This window comes from Meleagris gallopavo, chromosome 3 (genome assembly GCF_905368555.1).
Source record: "Meleagris gallopavo chromosome 3, MGAL_WU_HG_1.1, whole genome shotgun sequence".
NCBI lineage: Eukaryota > Metazoa > Chordata > Aves > Galliformes > Phasianidae > Meleagris > Meleagris gallopavo.
In genome coordinates this window covers 47,762,646-47,784,996 of record NC_139406.1, presented here as the reverse complement: position 1 = coordinate 47,784,996, position 22,351 = coordinate 47,762,646, and the positions used below count along the sequence as shown (strand labels likewise).

The following is a 22,351-nucleotide window of genomic DNA, read 5'->3' as shown; positions in this document are numbered from 1 at the left end:
AGGCTTAAGTTTTAAAGAAAAGGAAGATCTCAAGGTGATTTTCTATGTTCCTGTTTTTAGAAACTTTTAAAGAAACTTAAAAATGAACTAGCCTGTTTTCATTTTCCCAGTTGATTAGTTTGGAATGTGATTTCCAAGTCAGTCTCTTCAGTATTTTAGTACTGTGTACACAGTGGGAGTATTATTTCACTGAGGACCAGTTACATGACTTCACAGAAGGCTTGGGATGGGAGGTGGTGTCTGGTGCCACCCCCAGTGCCTGCCACCTGCCCACAACAACCACCAGGTGGTTTTTGACTCTGCAGGGATGGGGATACTGACATCTCTGGGCAACCTGCAGTTTGCTGTTTCTCAGCAATATCATTACTCATAGATGCTGTGTGATGGAGAATAAAATTCACTGAGACAAAGTTGTCTCTTATTGGTTTTGATGTGTAGTTCTCTGAGTGCTTTAGCCTTGTTAACGTGGTCAGTAAGCCCCTGCAGCCCGAATCTTTGCCTTTCAGAAGTTATCTGCACAAAGAAACTTCCTCCGTGTAATCAGTTGAAGATTTGGAGGTTTTGTGCATAAGGGCAACTAAGTTACCTGATGGGGAAGTTGCTGTTAAACTGGCTGCAGCTGGGTGGGATAGGGGAGAGAATTGGAGACAAGAGCTAGTGGCTGGAGATAAAAACTGTTTACTAAGACAGAAGATAAAATGGAAACAGAAAAGCACCGATACCTGTATATATAGCTGCAATGCAATTACTTGCCACCTGCTGCCTGATGCTGCACAGCCCACTGGGTAAGCAGCAGCTGGCCCGGTCACCCGCCCACACCTTTAGAGTTCTGCATGGTGTTGCAGGTATGGAATGACGCTGCCCTTATTCTGGCACCTGTGCTGGCTCTGCTCCACCCCTGCTGTTATGCTGTGAAGGTGGTGGCTCTACCCTATGGAGTGGCCCAGCCCTGGGTGTGCCTCCATCACACAGCAACAACCAGACACTGGTGTGCTGTTTGGGCTGAAACCAGGACAGCTGGTAAGCTTGTTGAATTTAATTTCTGATGGCAGATGAGATAGATGTAGAATTTTCCTGTTGGAGAGGAAGAAGAAAATTGATGACTTGCTCTGATAGATGGTGTCCAACCTTTTGGCTAGCCTGAGTTGCACTGAGTAAAGAGGAATTGTCTTGGGCTGCATATATGAAGGTTGCTCCAAAACTAATGCCTCCTAATTATTTGCATGAAAACAGCAACCAGTACAAAGAGCACAATAGCACTGCTTGATAGAACACATTTTCTGCTACAAAACATTCTTTTTCAATACAGTCATCACCATTAGCTCTGAGTTTACACCAGAGATGAGCAAGAACCTGCATGCCACACTTGTAACAGTCTGCACCAATGTTGGTGAATCACGGTTACTGCTGCTGAAATGCACCGCCCACTGCCTCACTGTGCTCACATACATTGGTTGGTCTCTACAGACATTCAGCAAGTGTCAATGGGTGCTGTTTTTATCTGCGTGGAGGAATTCAGTGACACATCTTTGCTACATATGTGCTTCCATGTCACATGCCATTCTGTCAGACCACCCCTCTGCTGCCATCTGTCACACGGCAACAACATGCAACAGGATACGGGTGGGAAAGTACCTTTACTGCCATACCACAACCATCATAAAATGTGATAAAATATTACTTTTGGAGCAGCCCTCATTAAATATACATTATAGTTAATGTATAGAAAGTAATAGAACATTTTTAATTTTTAATGTTTTTTATGAAAATGCATAAAAACAGCAGTAAAGCCATAAAAGTAGCAGGATGTGCATCCTTGTTTTTGTGAAACTAACACATCACTCTGGTTTGATGGCAGTGGCTGCCATTCACAGTGAACTCTCAAGGTGCTTGTCAGAGATTTTTGATAAATTTTTGATCTTCCTATACTTCATCTTTAAAAACAGCTGTTAACAAATATTGCAAAAAAGCAGTGACATGAATGAGGCGTGGCTGTAAAATGAGGAGTATATCTCTCAGGTAAGAGAGGGCTCATAGAAATCTGGTAGAGAGACATGGTCACATGTTTAGTTGTGATGCTACACATCAATTTGAAATTTCATAAGTAATATATTTATGTTGACTACATATGGGGTCATAAATAAAAAAATTGATTTTTTTTTTGGCAGTCTTAAAACCTATTCTCAAATTCCTTAATTAAAATGGAAAGCAGGGTGGCATTTTCTTTGCTGTTCACAGGACTGTTTAGCCAGTGTATCAAAGCCCATAACCTTACTGGCCATGACTTGAGCTGGCATTGTGCTGCAACCCATGCCCTGGTTTAATTCACAACACGCTGAGGTTTGGTTGATGCTGAGGGCCGGGTTGCTTGGTGGGAAGAGCTGCCACCATGATGGCGTGGGGTTGGAGGTGGCTGCACTGCCTGTTGGGCTGGGCCACACCGCATGTCGGCTGCAAGTTGGATATGGCTGCTGATAACAAACTTAGAATTTAGCAATGCATCTCTGATTGTTCACGATTCTGGTACTATGGAGTTCTGTGCTTCCAGTGTCTCAGCACGTAAATCACACTCTTTCTGGGAAGCAGTGAGGGTGGTTAGGAAGGACTTCAGTACTGGTAGGGCAGGAGCTTGCCTCTGGGGGGTAGGCAATGAGAGAGGCTGACCAGTGAGGTTGTGGATGCCCCATCCCTGGAGGTGTTCAAGGCTGGATTGGATGGGGCACTGGTTAGCCTGGTCTAGTGTTAGATATGGAGGTTGGCGGCCCTGCATGTGGCGGGGGGGTTGGAGCTTGATGATCCTTGAGGTCCCTTCTAACCCAAGCCATTTTATGATGTTGTAACTGTTGTGGGCTGTCAGTGCAACAAGTGCTATATTCTGCAGTGTAGGTGACAGACCAGTGTGCTTATTCTACTCTTAATATTTAGAACACATTTGACTCTTATCTTATGAGGAGGCAGAAGCCTCTCCAGCCAGGGGATGTTAGAGTAAGAGTAGATGGGGGAGATTCTTCAGGTAGGAGAGGGCTGGAAAGTAGCACAGGGAGTTTGTGCTGGTTACACTTGCCCCGTGCCTTTATCACAGATACCAGGGTGCACAGAACACGTGAGGCTGGATGTGGAGATGTTGAAAATAAAGTAATACTAGCGCCTTGCTTATTTATGTTAGATGCTGCTATTGGTGCTAGAAGTGGAAATGTATGAAAGTTCTTCACAAGCCTGACTATAGCCTAGCCTATGATCCCTGACTATACTGATGTTTTGTTATACCAATTTTTAGAAAATCATGTCAGCTGAGTTGTAGATGCACAAGTGATCCTTTCAGGGTTGAGCTGAGGGAATTTATCCTCACTTTGCAAAGAGAAAAGGTTTTTCTGCTTCTTCCATCTACCTGGCTGTTACCTTGTTGCTCTCTAATACATCATCTGTGAGCTGTTGTCTTCTTCCTTTCGCTCTGCTTACTAATAGCTCCGCTACTAAGTTCATTTTAGTAGTTGGTTACAATAGTAACCAACAGTTGTCAGCAATCTAATGACGTGGTTTGCGCTGACCTGGGGACCACTCACATTCTGAATAACAGAAGTTCTAGTGTAAAGAGTGTAACTTAGTACTGTATACTCTATATCCTCTTTTCACAGAATCATTAAGGTTGGAAAAGACCTCTAAGATCATCTAGTCCAACAGTGAACTCATCTCCACTGTGCCCAGTAACCACGTCCTCCAGTGCCACACCCACACGTTTCTTAACACCTCCAGGGACGGTGACTCCATCACCTCCCTGGGCAGTCTGTGCCCCTGCCTTTTCGCTCTTTCTGAGAAGGAATTTCTCAGAAAATTTTTTCTGAGGAAAAAAATGCACCTTCCCTGGAGCAGCTTAAGGCCATTCCCTTTTGTTACCTTTTAGGTGATTGTAAAGAGCAACAAAGTATCCTCTGAGCCTCTTTTCCAGAATAGTCTGTCCTCAACTTGTAGAGTTGACAACTTGTAGACATACAGTCCTGAAAATGGTGACAGACGAATTAGAAACTTATTCAGGCCTGAAATTTTTGCTTTGCTAGTATTGGCAACAATCATAACAACTTTTGAAAACTCGGACTATCATTGCTAACGCTAGTAGATTGCAGTAGAAATGGTGAAATGCCCATTAAGGGCTGTGGAGTGAAAGCTTAGCTGTTGATACAAGGTATGTGTGTTGTGTTTTGTTTTATTGCACTCTTGCCCATGAAGTACACTGAATTTGGAACTGGAGATATCATTAAGAAGGTTTTCTCTGAAGACAGCGGATTAGTTTGCTTCCTGGAAGAGTTTTTTGTCTTTGACTGAAAGGCTCTTGTCTATTTTCAGCCTTGTTCATACTCCACAGACTGTTCATACAAATTCTGAACATAGCATCACCAAACAGTTCAGGGTCATGCTTTTTGCTTGTAAAACCAAAATGTCTTAAATGTCTTCAGGTTTTCAAAACAAAGCTTTTTATCTTACTTAATGCAATGAGATGTAATCAAAGATTACAGACTGAGATGTAAGAATAAATAAAAAAGTGTGGAGTGTTACAGTGCTGGAATTGTACTGCTGCAGTCCTGGGACTGTGACTGCTATTTACTCCTGTGTAAATTTCTGCCTTCTGATGCAGTGCAGTTGAACTGTTACTGTTAGGGAAGACTCTGGATGGCTGTGTTGTTCTTGACTTCACCTTCCTGTTTGGGCATGGCAACCTCTTCCTTAATCACAAGGAGGGGTGTCAGACCTACTAAGTTCACCTTCATATAAATAAAAGTTCTTGCTGAGTTTGTGGGAAATAAGAGAACCAGGAATTCCAGGGAAAAAGAGATTTTAATTTTTTTAATATACTCTTCTTCATTCCAGTTTGAAAACTGTAACAGGAATAAATGAAAAGATTAATTAGAACTTTGTATTTGGAAGTTGGGAAGTATTTTTTTTCCCCTTAAATTTCTGATCACAGTTCCCCCGGGAAGGAAAACTTGATTTTTCAATTTAAAATTTGACCAGAATAGGCAGGTGAAGGTTTTTCTTTCAGATCAGGCTGCCTTGCGAGAGACTGGCTACTTGTACCAAAAGAGTATCTTGTCTTGCTGCGGTTAAATCACACAAGAAAACTTGCCTGCCAGTTGTGTTGCACTGCTTACATTTTGAAAGAAAGCAACATATCTGAGAGAGGTGTATGTTAGAAACAAGCTGTTAAAATGGTAAGCCTACTTCTGCAAGGAGAGTTAAGTCATTGCATATAATTTAAAAATTCATCTTATTAAGTGATGAGTTAGAAAGAGTGGGGGTGGGAAAGTGAAATGTGACTGGCAGTTTCTGAAGAATTCCTTTCAGAAGTCCTCTGTTGTCTTCATTATATATTTAACTGTTTTCTCAGAGGAGTTGAAATCAGCATAACCTTTTTCATAACCATGTTAATGACACTCTTCTTTTATAAGTAACTTGCAACTTTGTCTAACTGAATTGTGAGCTTTAGCTCAATCTCCTGTAGTTCTTACTCTCCTTGGAATTGCATCATGATAAATAAATGGCTTTCAGGTTTAACGAAGTACAGTTTTTCCATCCTGGAGCTATAGAAACCAGCTATTTTATTAGCTAGCCCTTCTTTCTTCCTCTAGAAAAAGACTGATAATATGTATAAGCCAAAAGAGCTTCTGATTACGTTGGGCAAGATGCCTGTGTGCTCTACTCTACGGAACACTGCTTCTAGAATTCCAGGATTTCTTAATGCAGAAGGGAGGTGAGTTATCAAGATACAGTATTCTTCAACTAGAAATCATATTTTGATAAGGAGAGGGGAAAATACTTGGATAGGTGACAAAATCATTTAGGCAGAATTGACATTAGTGACAATTCTTAGGCTTTCAGGTTAACATAACTCTTCTACTCTCGCAGTGGGTGTATCTGCCAACCATACATTTCCTCATTCTTACTGGTTTTGAAAAAATAGCTGTCTGTTCATTTGACTTTGAGATTGTGCAAAGTCGGTCATTTCACTTCACTACTTTGAGTAACAATCAAATGTCAAGCCTAATAAGACAGAAGTTGAAATCAAAGCTGGAGTGCCATATGATCCTTTTTTTTTCTCCTCCTCCTACTTAGTAAATGAAGTATCAACCAATGGAGAGAATCATTGCTATATCTGACTTTGCTTTTGCCTTTGTGCTTTCACCTTGTGTTCTGCAGCTGGGAGTAATCGGTTTTAACTAACAGAGGTGATGGTAAGGGGTAAGAACAAAAAAAATATCCTTTGTTTAGAAGGAAGCCTTGTCCGTAAGATACCAATATGAATACAAGGTTAGGACATGAGGCAGAGAAATTAGGAAGATAATTAGAGATAACTTTGGGACTGGAGTCATTTGATTGGCCTCTGGTGACTTAAGTGAGGGTTTTCCGATTTTTTAGGCTTTTACTGAGACACTGTTTTCGTTTCTATGTCCTGCTTCTAAAATAAGGAAGTACTAATTTTTCCCAGCTGTAGGTTTGATGGTGCTGGGGCAAGTACTGGCTGTACTCATAGAAGAAGCAGGGAAATTACACTGGTAGTACCGTGGTATACTTGAAAAATAGACATCAGGTTTCAAGCACCCATATCAAAGACAAAATAAAATCTGGAGACTTTTTAAATCCAAAGCAAGGTGTGAATCTGTTTATAATATACTAATGAAGATGCAGTATTACCCTTCACCATTTCAGTAGTTAACTAACCTGAAGCCATTACTTTTGGATGAAGTATTTTGGGTTAGAGCTGTTCTCTTCAGTTAGCCCAGGTAAATTGGGAAAGCTAATGTATTTGAATGTGATTGTCACCGCCAGCCATTGCTTTAATAGAGAAAACTAGTATTTTTGTGTGCTATTTTATGCTATACACGAGCTTAAAATTGCTTTGCACTGTTATTATAGAAATAAATGTTTATGATGCCTTAAGGTTTTTGGTAGCATGGAAACTGTCCTGTTCATAACCTGGCTGACATTGGTCTCAAACTTTGTGTAGATTATGGTAGGGATTCATTGTATTTTCTGGGAAGGGAAATTGAAGACACTAAACACGAGCTTCAAGAGATGTGATGCTTTTTACAGAAAAGTTCAGTAACACCTGTCTGAGTTGGATGGTGTATATGAAACTGTTAAAATGAAGTTGTATGCATTTTCATCTGCAATTAAACTGATAAACCATAGCATCCACTGCTCAGTAGAATGATGGGAGGCCATTCCTGTTTGGTATGGTTTCCAGAGGGGTAGGGATCAGTGAAATGTTTTATTCACCTGAATAGTTGTTGAGAGTTGTAATAAAGGTGGTAATTAAGTTCATTCTTTTTCCAAAAGCATACTTAGCATCATATTTTGAGTGCTTAGTGTTTTTCTGCTTTAATGAGGTCACTGCTTGACTTCTTTACTTCTTAAAGTCTATCTCACAGGTTTTCTGTGAGAAAGCTCACAGAAAAGCTTTTTTAGTGAAAGCTTCATTAATCACTGAAGATGTTTAAATGCAAGTTGACTAAAAAGAAAAACGTTTGGTATGTTCTTGATTAGCTTTTCTATATTTATATTAACAGAAGGTCATGCATTTTCTTTTAAAATAATAATAATAAAAAATCCTGCAAATTCAATTGAATATTCAGAAGGCTTAGCAGGAATCTTAGTTCCCAGTGCTGTGAAATTGGAATTTCCTACTTGAGATGTTGTTAGGAACATTCCCATCATAGTTCCTTGTATATACTGTGACGCCATTCACAAAATAGCAAACTTGATGCAAATAATTCCTTCTGCCAATGTGTAGTTGATTTAATTTTGAAGAGGCATCAAACGCACTGTGATCTCAAGCTTCAGAGAAAACATGCATGCAGTGTTTCACTGTTTGCTCTTCCCTTTCTCTTGATGCTTTGTGATCAAAGCTAGAAAAAAAGTCCCTGAATATCAGGGTGACAGTCTGTTTTCAACAGTACTAGTTGGTCTGTATGGTTACTGTGTGCACAATTGTTTGAGGGGACAGCAGAGTGCAGGGTCATATGCTAGTCAGCACAATTTTCATATCATTCATTTTACAATATCAGATTGGGTCAATGGGGAAAAACCCCAAAACAATCAAAGCAAACCCTAGACAACTCCCTATCTTCCCCACCCCCGCTCCCTGCCCCAACCAACCAAACTGAACAAGAAAAAAAAAACACCAAAACTGAAGGAAACAGTTAATAAATCTGGTGGCATAAGCAGATGGAGGAAAATAAATCATAGAATGCTTACACTTCAAATCTAGTTTCTAAATGAACAAAAAGATGAACTGCTGCAACTATGACTATGAAAAACATTTAGGAAATACCTAACTGGCAGCTTTAAATTGAAATTCTCTGAATTCACAAATAAAATGCAGTGGAAAGGTCCTGTAGAATTGACTGTTTTCTTTGTTGCATTCAATATGTTTCAATGAAGATGAAGGTTGTCTGGGAGGACATTCCTAAGACTTCATCCAGCGAGTTCAGATTTTGCGGTTGGGTTAAGAACTCTCCCAAGATGGAGAAATTAGCAAACTGGTCACTTCTCATAAGGCCTGTGCTCCAGACCCCTCACCAGCTTTGTTGCCCTTCTTTGAGCCCGCTCCTCCGCCAGTTCCCTCAGCACTCTCGGGTGAATCCCATCCGGCCCCATGGACTTGTGACAGTCCGGCTGGAGCAGTAGGTCTCTGACTGCGTCCTCCCGAGTCGCAGGGGGTTCTGTCTGCACTCCAGTTGAGACTACCAGGTCAGAGAGCAGAGTACCCTGAGGATAACTGGTGTGACCTGTAAAGACAGACGAAAGAAGGCATTCAGAACCTCTGCCTTTACCTTATCCTCAGTGGTCACATTCCCAGCCTCATCCAATAAAGAATGAAGATTCTCCTGAGTCCTCCTCTTACCACTGATGTATTTGTAAAAGGGTTTCTTGTTCCTTTTAATCCCCGCAGCCAGGTTGAGTTCAAGCTGGGCTTTTACCTTTCTGATTTTCTCTCTACACATCTTAACAACTTCTCTGTACTCCTTCTGAGTTGCCCGTCCCTTCTTCCACAGGAGGAACGTTTATATGTACATTTTATGTGTAGTTTATATATACATATTTATTTGTCAGGGAGCAGTATTATGATTAGCAACAAAATAGGCTCATTGGAAAGTGCATATCAAATTCCGGCTAGTACTGGAATGACTGCTATCAGTGTTGTTGGCATCTTGGGCATTTTGGCTATTAAAAATCACATCTGTCTAACGCATTCACATTATTGGATGATGTCCTGAACCAGAGTGAGTCAGACTATGGGATCTTCACAAGACTGTTCTCAGTTGTGAGGGTTAACCTTTATGTAAAGAAACAGCGTGTGAGAATTTGAAACTGTTCCACTCAGCTCTTTTTCTAATCTCTTCCTCTTGTCTTCTAGACAACATTGAACTTTTCTTTTGGTTTTCAGAAGTTACCTAATTCATAGATGGGTTTGGTTTGACTCCTGATGTTAATTTTCTGGCGTTCTTCTTATTTTCTTAACAGCAATATGTTCAAATGAGTTACAGTCTGGGGTACTGTAAGTGATAAGGTCATTTTTGAACCTGCATTTTTGTTGAAGATTCATTTAAAAACAGTTTCTTATACTGGACTGTTATCTTCTAGGATATGGCCAGATTAGGAGGTTTTTCAGCAAAGCATGATAAACTTTGGCAATTGAGGTTTGTCCTGTTACAGTTTTGTAGGTTGAGAGAGAGATGAAGTCATAAGGAAAAAGATCAGTTCACATCCTTGTGTACATTATGTCCAAATTGGAAGGAGCAAGGGAGAAAGCTCTAAACATTTGAATGCAGTGTGAATGAAAATTATACATCAGTTTTTCGGGGTATTTTTAAGTGCTGTTTGGGATGTCTGATGTATACAGAACATAAATGTGCACATTTCTAGACCTTTCCTAAAGCTTGAGTGATTATTCTTGTTTTTTTTTTTTTCTTTTTAACTCTTCTAAACTGAATTGCTTAGCTGCATTTCAGAATCTAGTTAACTCTGAATGACAGTTATTTCCATGCCAGTGCATTTTGTTTAAATACCACAGAAGATTTAACGGTTTTCTTAATTTCCACTTAAGTCTATGGATTCTGAGGTTAGCTAATTATATTCAATTATAAAGTGGCCATGACTGACAGCAAGCATCTGCTTCTAAAATGACTGTGTACATGTACCTGTTTTCATATAGCTGTTCAGAAGTTGGCTTTGCAGTCCAGCAGGGACTTCTGCCAAGAGAAGTGGAGGAGGCCTGAGGGAAAGTTAATTCTGAGTTCAAGGGGATAGTGCTCAGTAAATGATGTTCTGGTATAATCACTTGCTGGTATTTATTTTCAAGTATTTAGGGAATTGGGAGCCTATTTTGCTTGGTGTCCTATGAAAGCAGATTTTACATGAATTGGAAGGAGCAGATGTTACTGAACTGGCTGGATGTGGCTTTTGCACCACTGGTTGTGGCCAGTAGATAATGCAGTGCCCCCTTTCATGTGGATAGTCAAGTGAGTAGTATGTTTTTCATTGCCTTTCTTGAACTGCTGGAGAAGAGCTTTCGTAAGACAGTGACTAGGAAAGAAATCATCTAGCAGTTTGACACATCTCACACACAGCCTTTCAGTTAGCTTTTGTTTTGTTTGTTTGCTTGTTTAGAAAACATGCTTTCATCAGTTTTGCTCTCTGCTTAAAGAGAAACTAAATGACAGCTACTCCAAACAGTCTGTGAGATGGAGGAGCAGAAGAAGTAACGTTAGAGTGCCCTGATTTGTTTCTTGACAGGCATATTTAGTGTGACTAAAGGATGGTTTGTCCTCATCTCCTGTTGAGATTAACATAATCAGCCCAAGCTCAGCCTTGCTCCCTTGTAAGGACAGGCAGGAGAGACTTTGACAAGATTCCATGGTAGTGGCAGTGGTCCAGACATCCCTGGCTCTCTCTCCTCTTGGACTAAGATTTGTTTTCTAAACCTAAAAGAAAATCATGGCTTTGGAGGATATATATCAGTCTATTGCATCCTCTTGGCAGGGCGAATGCTTTTCCCAAGTTCTGAAGTGTTCTGTATATGTGGGGAGAGTAGTACTAAAGAGGAGTTGATGATGTACACTGGTCTATGATATCAGTGTGTCTGGAGCAACATGTTAGAAGAGCTGTTTTTCATCTGTTTCTTAGAATTTTAGTATTTTATTTCCCTCCAATAGCAATTCTTAAACTCAGTGTAAATACCCAACATAGTAACAGCTGGATACCAGTATTTTACAATCTTTTGCTGTCTGTCTCTTGGTTGAGCAACCATGCTGAAATGTCTCTCTGGCTTGAGCAACTGTACTGAAAATTTCAGGGCACATTTTCTTTCTTGGTATATGAAGCTAATGGCTTTAGTTTTCCCAAGCATAAATCTCAAGGTTTGAAAGGAATGTAGAAAACTTATTTACAAATCCCTAAACAAGCTTGCAAGCCTAATATATCAGGACCCTTTCTAGATTAGAAATAAGCGTTGGGTACAACCAGTGAATTCCTGATACAGCATCTGTTCCTCTAGTTTTCAAAAAGTGAAATTGAAAATCTCAGGAGAAGTGACATGTATTCTTGCTGTGCTATGTGTAATAAAACCCCTACTAATTATCACGTGAGAAACTCCAATCTGCAAAAGCCGCCCTGAGCTATGGTAGACAGCTTTAGTTCAGGTCTGTAATTACAGTACTTGAATGTGCAACCATGTTTTCATATAGGTTTTAAATTCTTATTGGTTACACCCCTTTTTAATGTGCAGTCCAAAGCACTTGGTTTTATTCATGACTGATGTGTTGTCAGAGTGAAAAGTGTTCTGGAGGAGATTGGTCTCAGATATTGGTGAAGTCCTACTTAGACCTTGCTAGATTTCTGGCTTTACTGGTGAATGCAAATGCCTTTACCCATGAAAGCAGTCGCTGTTTGTGACTTAAAAATACACATAAGCATCCAACGTATTTCAAAGATGCATTACTAGTGGCATTGCTTATGTTACCATTTGTTTGTTCAGGGGGATTTTGATAAAGTGGGTGTCTTTGTCACTTCTTTCTTAGCTTCTTAATGGCAGTGGGTAAGATCATACTTGTAGGTTCTAAATTTTTAACACACTGGATGTCAGAAGCTAGAAGCAATTTGTTCTCAGAAGTGCTTTGTTCAATATTAGGGATGCAAATCTCCTAAAAATGTGAAAAGCTTGCTGCTTTGCTGCTGTCAGTAACAAAATCCTGTCCATTCTGAAGAATCTCAGTGCTTGGCAGTAGAATTATCTTGCCTCTATCTAAAATAAATCTCATTGAACTTTTATTACCTGAAAACGAAACAAGCCAACTTTAAGATCATTCTTGTAGCTATATTCATCATGGAAAAAAAAAATGAGTATAGAACAGCATTAGTTTTATGTACATGTAAATCTTTCACTTTTACTGCGGCTGGAGTTTTTCTACTATTGATAGGTGGAAAAAAAAGCCCGTGGGCTTTGCGAGTATTTGCATTATAAAGCTGTGTAGTGATGCACAAATTCTTAAGTAGCCTCAGTCCTTGTTGAGTTGCATATTTCAAATATCTGTTTGACGTGTGATTGCTTGTGATGGAATGCCTACTGCAGAAATGGAGATAGAGCTCTGACGGGGGTCGTACAGCCACAGAAGCTTCCCAAAGCTGATGCTCTCAGGACGATGTGCTCAACTTTCCTCCTTTTTGCAGTCCGTGGGTTGTGTGACAGCAAAGGACACCATATAGTTCTACAGATCACGCTTTCAGTTTCCAGAAAGTATTTTTGGCATAATTCTCTCATTACCTTCATTTTCAGACTTCTGTCATGGCTACTTCTCACCTCTTAATAGGAAAACTGTTTTGACTTATTGTAGAGTTTTAGGATAGAATTTTTGTAGTATGTTGAGCTAAAAGATCTAAGGTTGTTTTGCATATTAAATACCTCTTACACATGTTACCTTTCTTCTTATGGACATGTTGGTACCCTGCTAGCTCTCATCCTGTCCAGCTGGCTGAAGTTAGCTTCGGAAGGCTGACTTCATGGATACCTGCCTGGAAAAAGCTTGAAGAGGCAAACTGTGGTTTCCCAAGCATCAGTTGCAGAGGAGGATCTTTCCTTTGCTATAAATGTCACTGTTTCATAGCAGTGTTGTACAGTTGCTTTCCCTTGACTGAAGTTGTTTGTTACCTTTGGACTTCTGAACTGATACTGGCACAGTTTATTCTTCCATATCTTTGGTTTATCAGTTGTGTTTGCTGTTTTATTGAAGGACAGTTGTGTACCAGTGTTTCTATCTGCAGTGTTTTTATCCATCCTACTTTTGCTTTCTAATGAGTGTTTCTTAGGCTGTTGACTCTGTTATTCTGAATCGGTAACTGAGTGTGTGTGTTCAGATGGACTGTACAAGCAGAAGCAGTTGATCTGTGTGCTGCCTGTGGCTGAGTGTCCTCTGAAGATAACTAAGAATACTGTAGACATGTCACCTTTGCTGATGTAATTTGCAGGTGAGATTTAGTTCCCCCCCCCCCCAGGTTACTTTACATTTGAGATGTGGGAACAGGGCTTGTGGTATATTTTCAGCAAACAGGCTAACTTGCGTAACTCAAAAGGATGTGAGGTCACTTCCCTCCCAAGGTATTTCTGTGGCTGCTGTGGTTGCAGGGAGCTCCAGATCTGTGAGGCACTTCCATTGCTTAGTGCTGGAGCTGCTGCACAGTGTTGGATCCGTGGTGGTGTGAATGCCAGTCAGACCTTTAACTATAATATGCTTTAAGTGTATTTATGTTCAGCACATTCAATGTAATTTTATTGGAAGGGGCAGTTTTAAAAAGTTGTACTTACATATTATTTAATCCTAGTGTGAATTCAAATATAGCTTGCTTAAATCATATAAAACCTAGTGTATGTTTTTATTTTCTGCACATTGAGATGTCAGGAAACCAACATATCCTTCCAGATAGTTATGCAGGTCTTTTCTTCTGCATGTAAGATATCTTTTGGATGGCAGCACATATCATGCACTGTACTGAAGCTTTGTAGGTTGTAAAAGAGCGTACCACAGCATAGCAACTCATGCAAGTGAACTTCTTTAAGGGAAATCAGCTACAGCTATCAAGAGACCTCTCTTGTTACAAAATGAAATAATATAATTTGACTTAATAGCAATTAGTTTTTACTGCTTTCATTCATCTCTTCCATCTGCTTCCAAACCCACGTTGCACCTATTGCTGCATAAATCTGACTGAAATATGTTCCTGGTGATATTTTGGTGTGTATATATATATATATTCTTCATCTTCTCTGAAAACACTGTTCTCTCATTTTATAGCTGTTCTTAAAGATATCAGATTAAATGGACTTAATGAAGATGATATATTGAAGTAGTAAAGTACCAGTGTATTAAATTTAAGCTTGGATTTAATAAATATTAACCACACTGTAATTTCCTACTATAGTGAAATTAGTGTTGTTATGATGTTAGAGGTTTTTGTTGGCAGGGGCAACAAAACCTCTGAAATGTGTAGAACCCAAAATATGTCTGAAATGCAAAGACCCCAAAGTACTGCATGCTTTTGAAAGAGCAGTACAGTTTCTGTCTGCCTGTCTGTCGTCCTCTGCTCAAGATTTTCTTCTGTATGAATACGGGTGCTAAAAAGACTGTTACCAATTAAGTACTTATATTTGCATTTAACTGTGCAGAGTTGTGTCACAGGTGAAACTTGAAACTATTTATGGAAAAAAATCTTCACAATGCTGTAATGAAGGCAATGGCTATTACTGCTTTCAATGCCCTCGACTTGAGGTTTCAGGATCTTATTACTGAGATTTTAAATCTTTATTGAATTAAACTCCTTACTGATTGGGAAAAAATTTCTTTGTAAAAGACTTAAATTTATGAAAGCTCTGTGAATGTTGCAAGATACAAAGAAGTAATGAGCTCTGTAGTGTTGTAGATGCCAGCAACAAGAAGGTGCCATGAATCAAGTGCCTTGTACTCAAGCTCATGTCAGTTTGTATACTTTGCCTAGTCTAACAGTGTAATGAAAATTCTTAAGTGAAGTGTCTTAACTCTGTGTACATTCACTTGTCTACTTTAAAGATGAAGCACTAAATTGCAGTTCCGTGTTTTCTGGGCAGCAATGTAAACGAATACGATTAATTTAAAACTGTATAATCTTAATTAGAGATGGATAAATGTAGTCCTATTGGCCTGAAAGTTGGCTTTCGAAGAATACTGCCTGAAACTAGTAGATTATAAAAGTTTGTATGAAAAATACATTAAAAAAAAAAAGTGGGGAGGAAATAATGCTGGGCATGAGAAGAAGGGAAAGCTTTGTGTCTTTCCTTACCAACAGAGTTGGCAGTAGGATGTTTCACAAAACAGTAAGGGAGCTCGAAGATGGCTCCAAGGCTTTCTCAAGGGCTGAAGAAACATCAAGTATGCAGAGCTAAGCCTTGTAACGGGGTCTGCCTGCTAATTGTGGGGTGTTAAGGATGTTTGGACAAGATAACTCACTCCTAATACTTTCTTCATGCAAAGCAAAAGCGTAGCTGTAGCCTTGGAAAAAAAAAATGGAAATTTCTGTGTTACAGATGGAATGGAGTCATTAAGGTTGGAATGAACTCTGCAGCTTGTCTAGTCCAGCGTCCCATCACAAGCAGAGTCAGCTGGAACAGGCTGCCCGAGATCATGCTCAGTTAGATTCTCAGGATCTCTGCGGGGATGTTGGGCAACCTGTTCCAGTGTTTGACCGCACTTACAGGTGTGTTTAATCACTAATTTTTCTTCAGATGAAATCTTGTGTTTTAATTTCAGTTGCCTCCTGCCCTGTCAGTGGATACCACTGTTGGTCTTTCTTTTTTTCATCCCCTTCTGTTTCATACACGTGGATAAGGTCTTCATGAGCCTTCATTTCTCTGGCTCTCTCTCTCAGCCTCTCATGACAGTCCATTAGTCACCTATATGGCCTTTTTCTGGATTTGCTCTTTCTGGAGGGCCCCAGGACTTGGTTCAGCAGTGCGGGGATGACTTCATCAGAGCTGAGTGGTGGGCAAGGATCACCTCTCCTGTCCTGGTGGAGATGCTGTAGGTATCACAGCTTAGGGGTGCTAGTGGCTGCCTTTGTAGCTGGTCAGTGCTCAGCACGTATCGGTGGCAGGAGCATTTCCTCCCCAGATGTGGGACTTGGCATCTGCCTGTGCTGAAGTTCACAAGACTGCCAATTTATCCAGCCTTTCCAGGTCCCTTTAACAATACAAAGATCTGATGATGCAATTCAGAGAAACATGTTTTTTCTTTCCCTGTGGAGTCGAGTTACTATTTTTAGTGCAAGTTTGCAGGTAGGATATAAAAACTCACTTCTCACACTACTGTCCCTATTGACATTTCAGCACAGATCATGTATGTACATTTTGTAACGTAGGACTGATGAAAAATTATGATGGACCCCGAGGATAAAGTTCAGTCAGATTTGTTGATTTAAAGTATGGGAGGAAGCTCTAGTACTATAGAAATAAACAGGAAAATAGTTACAATGCGGGGAACTCAAATATGGATGGTGAGGGTTGTTTGCTCTGAAGACTTACTGTGCTCTCTCCAAAAAAGGAAAAGTAGCAAAGACTCTAAAATTGGATAACTGCCAGTCAGTCCAAGGAATGCAACTTTTGTATGCTGATAACACTCACTAGGTTTCTTAGTTGTCTGAATGATAGATAAATCGACAGTTGTCTCAGAAGCTGTGCTTCATCTGGGTTTATTCTTTTTTTTTTTTTTAATCACACACTTCCATTAGGTACATAGTAATGAAATATATATGAAGTTAAATAATAATAAAAATTAGAAATAATCCTGTGGCTGTATCCTGATAATGTAGGTCATGTATGTTTGGCTTTGTATCACTTAAACATGGTGATAATGTGTTTTGCCATATTGGAGTTGCTTGATAGAGTTTGAGTTATTTTAACACTAAATTTCACTGTAAAAATTGCATTAAAGTTTATTTCTTATGTCTGAATAAAAACAGTATTACATATATTGTAATGAGTTCTGAGGTTAAGGAGTGTATTTACAAAGTGAGACAGCTCCCTGCAGTCATGGTGGGAATGATAGCTTGATTTGTGAACGCTTTGGGCTGAGGTCAAAACTTTGTGAGTACAGCAGTACCAGCTGACGTGGAACTGCTTAAGTCATACTGCATTCCTTAACATTGTTAAGGAATCTTAATGAAAAGACATTCATAATACATATTAATGTATTGAAATTCAATTATGAATTATGAAATTCAAAGCTACTAAAATATGTAATTAATATGTATGCTAATGATACATGTTATTGTTTTCTATATGTATAGAAGAACAGAAGGGAAAGTAAAGAAATCTGTCTGCATGCCTCTTAATGAAAATGCATGCAGGATTTCTGATACTGGAGTCCTTCCTTAGAGCGTTCTAGAAAAGATTCTTGTACAAATTGACAAAAAAAATAATAAAATTACTGAGACTGGTTAATATTTATCCACTTTTTTTTTTTTTTTTTTTTCTTGATGGTGACTCATTCAAACATGGAACATTTTTGTGTGTAACCTTTCTGTTTTTCTGCATTGCTATTTAAAACTGTTTTGACAGCAGTAAGGAAGATGTTGAACGTATAACATTTTTTCTTCTTTCCTTGAAGAAAAAAAACAATCCCCCCCTCTTGGGGGGAATGCAAGAGCACCCAGCCCCAGCAACAGAACAGATGAGCCCCTGTGTATAAGGATGGGGAGCACCTTAAATCCTGTTTGTGGAAGGAAGTCATATTTTGCAAACCTACCATGGTCCTTGAGGGAATTAGTGAGTATGAGGCAAACAAAAAGCATTTGATAAAGCTCTTCATTTCAGCTTTTTATCAAAAATAAGTTGCTCTCGGATGGGGTTGTTTGTGGATGAGTGAATAAAGTAAGAGTTGGCGATCGACTCACTCAACAGAGAGATCAGTAACGGTATATAACAGGCTTGTGGTATTTCTCAGAAATAAGTGATCTAAGGTGGTGAATAATGAGGGGATTTATGCCAAAAGGGTAGTGAAAATTTAAAGCAGAACAAAGAAAAAATCATTATTTGTTGGTGCCTGGATGGTTAAAAGCAGTAGATGAAATTCAGCATGGGAGGATAAACTCTGATCTTTGTTGAGTGTTGAACTAGATTTGGCTTATAGTAGCTGGTTGCGTATAAGAATCAGTGCAGTGCACAGTGACAGTCCGAAGTACTCAAATGATTCAGTTATTAACTTAGTGAAGAGCAGAAACAGGAGATACTGTGCTGTAGTTTATGCTTTTGGAGTGAACACAACTATATATATATATATATATAGTACTATTTGTGGTTTTCCCTCTAGTTCAAAAAGTACATAGGAGGATGAGAAACAAAACATGGGGTGGTGGTGGGACTTGAAATACGTTTCATACAAGGATAATTGGAAAATAAAAGGCTGAAGGGGAAATGATGGAACTGTGTAAAATTGTGATGGAGGAGCTGGGTAGTCATCATTACTTTTGTGGTTGAGGCACGGTGACAAAATACATAAAATGAAGTATGTTTTCATGTACCCTTTAGGGTGTGGAATTATTTATGTGATGCTGTAACTGCAAAACACTTAAACAGGTAGAGCAAATGAAGAAAAAATTACTGAAGAAAATTGTAGTGTGCTATTAAATACAGCAATGCAATTTCTGACATATACCAAAAAGGCATCGCCATATTCTGTACTTATTCATGTCCTCTATCTTAGTCATCCTTGTCCTCCTCTTTGGAGACAGTATTTGAGTCCAGAGCGGCCTTCCATTTCACTCCCTTACAGCTCAGGTTTAGTTGAAAACACCTCCAAGCTGTAAATGTTGGTAAGATGTCCTGGCTGTGCTGTGTTTAAAGATATGTATCAAAACCAGGTTTTTCCCATTGATATGGTTTCAATATCATGAAAACATCTTGTTTATTTTAATAAACAGCGTCTGATTACTGTAATTAAAGAGGAGGAGATATGGCTCCCATGGGTCTTGAAGGAAAGATATTCCTTTCTGTCTGTATCAGGCAGGGGTCAGGTGGCACATTGAGCAAGATGGAAACAGGAGAGCCAAGTTCTCTTTGCAGTTATCAACAGTAATGGTTGTGTCTCCTTTCACTTGACCTTGTTTCTCCAGTTATCGCAGTAACTCTGTCCTTTGTTCCTGTCTCTGTGTGCCTCTTCTGCTGGGCTTTGCCTTCTCCCTGCCTACTTCTCCCTGTTCCTTCTCCAGCAGTAGCACTTGAAATAGTTGTTTCTTCTCTGGGTGTTGTAGCAAAGGGGGGGTTACTGTTAAAGAGACTGTGGTAAGAAGCTGCTTGTGTGCAACACCTTTAGGTGTCCCTTGTGTGATTTTGAAGTGTGATCTGAAGTGAACGTGAGATCATCAAGTAGTTTGAATTTGTCTTGCAAAGTTTATTTTTTTTGTAAAGTGTTTTACTTGAGAGAGTTCACTCAAAGATGTAAAAGGGAATATTTCTGTGGTTCACTCTGATTTAAACAATTCTGAAAGTTTGCTGTGGCTTTTTAAATGTGAATTTCCCCCTCTCATCTTGACTTCAGAACTTTATTAAAAAGCACACACACTGACAGACCAATGAAGCTGTGACACTTTGAATACTTAGTGATTTTTTTTTTCTGGGTAAAATTATATGTTAATTTAGAATGAAAAAAACTCGTGATGCAAATTAAGATTGATGTTAAAAATGTGTAAATGTTTCCATTAGTCTTAGCTTCTTGTGGTGACTTTTTAAAGTTTTCATGCCCCAGAAGGAAAAAAATGAAGTGCATGAACACTTACATGGTTTCTCTTCTGAAGCTACCAAAAAGGTGAAATTCTCTGGTGGTTTTTCTGGGTGTTTACTGTGTATCTTTGGAAAAGGCATCTTTTAGAAGGATACAAAATATTTCTGACCAAGTTGCATTTGATCTAGCACTATTTCCCAATCTGGTTGGAGTCCGAGCTGTTACCAGTCTCCTACTCTCTTGTTTATATTTCTGATCCATTAGTATGTCTTTGTGGTTGTTGTTTGCTTTCCTTTCTTCTCATCAGTATAAGTTCAAAATGATGGGCCTCTAATATACTCAAGATGCATACTTTAAGGGCTGTGAAAATATTCTGATAATTAATTTGACTATCGTTTTCATTGTAGTGCTTCTTAGAGTTCCAGCTAAGCCATTCTATGGAGAGCTAACTTAACCTAGCAGTGTTTCAATTAAATTAACAAAATGAATAGCATCCAGCCTTTAATGTAGCTCTGATTAGCCTTGTATTTTTACTTCCTTACCCATGGTTTTGAATACTATTATGATTTTACTGCTTGTTTTCATTACATCTGAGATATTTCTTTCTCACTGAATTTAATTGCAAGCCTATAAATAGTTTAGATACTGGTAGTGTTTGGTTTGCATAGCTTATAAACTCTTATTGACTGATGGGAATAAACAGGTTGGAATTTGATGTGAGGGATCAAAGGCAATTTTTTAATATACATCAAAGACATTCTTCTAATAAATATTCCTGTAAAGTAAGCTTTCAGAAAGCTTGCACTGCAATATTTCTTCAAGCAGAGTTATCTGAGGGATGTAGCAGTTAGGACTGATGGATCAGCTTTCAGTCGTCTATCGCATAATTGCATAAAAGTAAACAACAACCAAACCCAGGTCTGATCAGATCCAATCTGATTAGTTCAAAGATGTCTGATCTACAAGCTTACTCCAGCAGGTCAGTAGTAGGTGGTGTGGGCACGTAGGTGGCAGTAGGACGTGTAAGTAGCAGTACTTTCCTGGCATGCTTTGCTTGCACCCAGTGGTTTGTATTCCACAGCTTTCCTATCCATCTGCGTTCTTGTTACCTGGCTGACGGGTGTTACTTGTGTAATTCACAAGGTCCTCCTAGAGTACTAGATTGTTTTTCATTAGATGCTGTATCTGTGGTTTTCAGCAAATACATTTTTGTTTAGTTTTTCTCTGAGGAGATGTAAACCACCAAAGTGTAAAAATAGGACCATAAACTTTAAGACAAAGTTTATGTCACTTAACAAGACCTTTAAAATGTAGGATTTTTTTCTTTCTTTCTTTTTTTTTTGTTCAAAGGAATGTATTTGGTGAAAAATCAGTGAAATTGCATTTGTTCACAAAATTAAATTTGTACCTTGTAAATATATTATCTTCATTGCTGTGATTAAAAAAGATGGGGGGTTGTTGGGGTGGTGGGGGGCCTGACTCTTGGAATTAACCTTTTTTCCCATTGCCATTCAATGATTAGGTGCTTGCTGCATGGTATGTTGTGACTTCTTAATGTTGATGAATTTCATTAGAACTGTTATTTAAGGTTTTCATGTTTAGAAAAAAATAGTACTAATGTAAAAGTGGAGCTAATGAAGATAACTAATTTGTACAAGTGTATATTTGTTTTGAGAGGGACAAAGATTAAGTTTCAAAATGTCCAATGGAAGAGGAGTAACAGCTATTTTGCTTGTCCTTTAGAGATGTGCAGTAGCTAATTGAATCATTAAGTAAATGTGAATAATTTTGTTTGTATGGAAAATCGATAAGAACAGCCATTTTAATTTCATCTCTCTGACTAGCAGAATTGTATTTTCCCAAACATTTAATTTTGCTTTTATTGTTTTTCTGCAGGATGGATTAGATGCTTTGGTGTATGAATTGGATTTTCCTGCCTTGCGAAAAAACAAAAACATTGATAACTTCTTAAACAGGTGTAAGTATTTAATGTTGTGGTTACTAACTAACTGGGATTAGAAATATCAACTGAAATAAAATAATTTGTTGTTGCATTTTGAAAGGTCCTTAGAGATTTTGGGTGCAAGGTGTTTTAAGAGTCACATTTGTTTATTTACCAGTCAGTACTGATGCAGTTACTAGTAGAAATCTAATCCCCAGCAAATGAATGTTCAAGTTTGCTAATATAAGTGATGTTGTATTCACAGAAACTTTAAAGAGAAAGGCCTGTTTCTTTGTTCTTGGCAACCTTTTGGATTCCTGTAGCTTGCTGCGTAATATCATGTACAAATGTACTTAAAGCAATTAGCAGTAAAATGACGTAATGTGTCAAGAAATCATACTGAAGTGTTTACTGACAGACAGTAGCATTTGTTTTATATTACAAAAGGTCTCTTCTCTATCCAATACTGTATAGCTGCTGTATTTACATATTCATCAGTTTAGAATTATTATTTTTTTTATATATACACAATTGTTAGGTCATCATCGTAGCTTCCTTAATTTTTAAAGGAATTAGCAGGTACAAAATAATCCTTTTTATTATCTAGATAGAAAAA

The 22,351-nt window shown here is 38.7% G+C and overlaps 1 protein-coding gene across 2 annotated transcripts in view; it reads left to right on the top strand.

The window, feature by feature from the left end:
• Positions 1-22,351, top strand: part of ROCK1 (Rho associated coiled-coil containing protein kinase 1) — an 80,104-nt gene that overhangs the window by 7,600 nt on the left and 50,153 nt on the right. For both annotated transcript variants that reach the window (XM_085220855.1, XM_085220856.1), the window contains one exon: positions 21,690-21,771. In XM_085220855.1, the coding sequence (XP_085076981.1) occupies positions 21,690-21,771 (82 nt within the window). The remainder of the gene's footprint in view (positions 1-21,689; positions 21,772-22,351) is intronic.